Below are 3,729 nucleotides of genomic sequence, written 5' to 3' on the forward strand. Positions count from 1 at the left end.
AGATCTGGACAAGGTCCCATTGGTGAACTCCTCCGGTAGGCAAGGCTGCGTTGGCTGGGTCGTTTAGCCCGCATGCCCAGCCACCGCATGCCTAAACAGCTTTTGTTCGGCCGGATCGAGGGGGCTAAACGGGCGCGGCACGGGCTAGAGAAGAGATGGAGTGATGTGGTACAGGAGGACGTGGAGCTGAGTGGACTTGCCGATGACTGGGTACCAGCGGTGTCAAGATCGGCCTCTGTGGAGGAGGCTCATGAAGGACGCTACTGGGCAGTTGGAGGCAGTCGCCCTCCAGCAACAACGGAGGGCGGAGGAGCGACGCTCACAACAACGAGCGGAGCGCCGGGTGGCTAAAGCACAGCAAGTTGGCACAGTAGGGGGCACAGGTGGTGCATCAGCCAGTCATCTCAGTCATATCAGTCAGTCGACCCGTGGCACCTGGGTCTACCCCGTGACCTCCTGCCAGCGGGCGTTCGACACTTCACGTGGCCTCAAGGTGCACATGGCCTGGCACAAACGTCGTGGTGACGTCACCGCCACTTAGTGGCGAATGGCGGTTGTTGTTGTGTGTAGTGTAGTGTATAGTGTGTAGTGTAGTATAGTGCAGTGTATAGTAGTGTAGTGTTATAGTGGTGTAGTGTATAGTGGTGTAGTGTAATATAGTGTAGTGTATAGTGTAGTTTACTACTTCAGCCCACCGGCGTGTTGGAGAGTCAATCCGCAACATTTACAAGTTGAGTAGTACGACGTTTCGCCGGTCATTACAACCAGCATCACCGGGCGATTTGCAAGAATAACCCTCGCGATCAAAACCAAAAACCTTTATTGTGAACCTTGTTTACGAGGATTCATGTCACTGCATTAACCACAATGCTTGCGGTCAAAATGCAAACGGAAAACACACTCTGATAATATGATGATGGCATTGACCTTGAAACTGATTGGTCCACACCAGAGACAGCTTTCTTTTGAGCTGCTGCTGTTGCTGCTGTTGCTGCTGCTGCTGTTGCTGCTGCTGCTGCTGTTGTTGCTGCTGCTGTTGTTGCTGCTGCTGCTGTTGCTGCTGCTGCTGTTGTTGCTGCTGCTGTTGTTGTTGTTGCTGCTGCTGTTGCTGCTGTTTGCTGCTGCTGTTGTTGCTGTTGCTGCTGCTGTTGCTGCTGCTGCTGCTGCTGCTGTTGCTGCTGCTGTTGCTGTTCCTGTTTGCTGCTGCTGTTGCTGCTGCTGCTGTTGTTGCTGCTACTGCTGTTGCTGCTGTTGCTGCTACTGCTGTTGCTGCTGCTGCTGCTGTTGCTGCTGCTGTTGTTGCTACTGCTGTTGCTGCTACTGCTGTTGCTGCTGTTGTTGCTGCTATTGCTGCTGTTGCTGCTGCTGCTGTTGATGCTGCTGCTGTTGCTGCTGCTGCTGTTGCTGCTGCTGTTGCTGCTGCTGTCAGCCACCAGCCGACGTCTCCGTTGACCCCACACCCATCTCCCCACCTCCCTCCCTCCCCCACAGCACGGCGGACTCCCACCCCAGCCCTCTGCAACCCTCCCACCTCCTCCCCCTTCCCGCCCTCCCGTCCCTCCGCCCCCTCCGCCCATGTCCTGGAGCTCTCCCGGCGGTGGAGCGGGAGGGGGAGGGGCCCAGGCGACCCCCCCCTCCCCCGCCCCCACCCCCTCCCCCGGCCCCCACCCCCCGGACTTTTCGGACACCCGGCTGTCATCGCGGCGGGGTCCACCCCGCAGTCGGGGGTCTTCGGTGCCCCCCCCATCGGCGGGGGCCACTCGCTGCTGTTGCCGCCAGCACCGCCGCCACCTCCACCACCGCTGCCTCCGCCTCTCCCGGTGGGTGGCGGTGGTGGTGGTGGCTATGGTGGTTTTGGTGGCTTTGGCGGCGGTGGTGCCGCACCACCACCGCCGCCGCCGCCACCCCGCCGCCGCCGATGATGACGTCGGCCATGGACGGGGCATACGGCAGCCGCATGGCGGTGGGGCCTCCGGTTGCTCCGCCGTTGCCGCCGGCGACGTGCGCCGCAGGGGTTGCGGTGGAGGGAGCGGCAAGCGAGGAGGGCAGTGCACGCAGCGACCTGCTGGACGCCATCAGACGCGGTAACGCCGCTGCTACTACCCACTACCCACTACTCACCACCCAGTACTACTACCACCCACTACACACCCACTACCCACCACTACCGCCACCCACTACCACTACTCACTTCACCCACCACTCCCACTACCCACCACCACCACTCCCAACCACTCACCCACTCACCCACCCACCCACTACACCCACCACTATCGCCACCACTACCGCCACCACCACCCACCACCCACCACCCACTACCACCACCACCCACTACCACCCACTACTCACTACACCCACCACTCCCACTACACCCACTACACCCACCACCGCCCACCACCCACCCACTACCCCGCCCACCACCCCACCCACCACCCACTACTCACTACACCCACCACTGCCCACCACCACCCACCCACTACCACCACCACCCCACCCACTACCACCACCCACCCACTACCACCACCCACTACCCCGCCACCACCCACCACCACCCACTACCACTACTCACTTCACCCACCACTCCCACTACCCACCACCACCCACCCACTACCACCCACCACCACTATCCACTACACCCACCACCGCCCACCACCCACCCACTACCCGCCACCACCCACCCACTACCACTACCGCCACCACCCACCACCACCCACTACCACCCACTACCACTACTCACTACACCCACCACTCCCACTACCCACCACCACCCACCCACTACCACCCCACCACCACCCACCCACTACCGCCACCACCCACCCCACCACCGTTACCACTACCCACTACCGCCACCCACTACCACTACTGCCACCACCCCACCCACCACCCACCCACCACCACTACCCACCACCACCCACCCACTACCACTACTACACCCACCACTCCCACTACACCCACCACCACCACTACCCACCACCACCCACCCCACTACCACACCACCCACCACCACCACTACCACCATCACCCCACCACCCCACTACCACCGCCACCACCCACCCACCAGCACACCCACCTCCACCTACCTCCACCTGCTGTAGGAGGGAGTGAGATGGGACAGATGGAGATTAGTCCACACTCTCTGCTGTAGGAGGGAGTGAGATGGGACAGGTGGGGATTAGTCCACACACTCACAGTTTCCACATCTACAGCAGCAGGCATCGTCAGGGTCGGGATCGAACCCACGACCTCCTGCGCACCAGGCGACGTAGTCAACATCTCATAGCCACCGTGATGATGATGAGAGAGAGAGACACAGACTCCAAATCTACAGCAGAAGGCGTCGTCAGGGTCGGGATGGAACCCACGACCTCCTGCACACCAGGCGAGGTAGTTAACATCTCCTAGAACAACTGCGTGTGTCCCCCTGCCCTGCTGCCCCTTCGCTCGCTCACGCCTGCCCTGCCCTGCCCTGCCCTGCTGCCCCTCACCCCCCACCCCCCCCACCCCCCCCCACCCCCCCCCACCCCCCCCCAGGCATTCAGCTGAAGAAGGGTCAGGACAAGGCCGACCAGGACGCCAAGCGGCAGGCTGCGGGGAACGACGTCGCCGCCATCTTGTCGCGCCGCGTCGCTGTCGAGTACAGCGACTCTGACTCAGACACGTCGGAGTTCGGCGACGGAGACTGGTCCGACTGAGACGAGCGGAGAGAGAGAGACACGGGGAGAGACACGG

The 3,729-nt window shown here is 61.7% G+C and overlaps 1 protein-coding gene across 1 annotated transcript; it reads left to right on the forward strand.

The window, feature by feature from the left end:
- Positions 1–426: 426 nt before the first annotated feature.
- Positions 427–3,729, forward strand: LOC144735435 (actin-binding protein WASF3-like). The gene is made up of 2 exons (XM_078617839.1): positions 427–2,084; positions 3,532–3,729. The coding sequence occupies exons 1-2, from the start codon at positions 1,919–1,921 to the stop codon at positions 3,690–3,692; spliced, it is 327 nt and encodes a 108-aa protein (XP_078473965.1). The 5' UTR covers positions 427–1,918; the 3' UTR covers positions 3,693–3,729.

Source organism: Lampetra planeri, chromosome 55 (assembly GCF_965212315.1).
Source record: "Lampetra planeri chromosome 55, kcLamPlan1.2.h2, whole genome shotgun sequence".
NCBI classification, from domain to species: domain Eukaryota; kingdom Metazoa; phylum Chordata; class Hyperoartia; order Petromyzontiformes; family Petromyzontidae; genus Lampetra; species Lampetra planeri.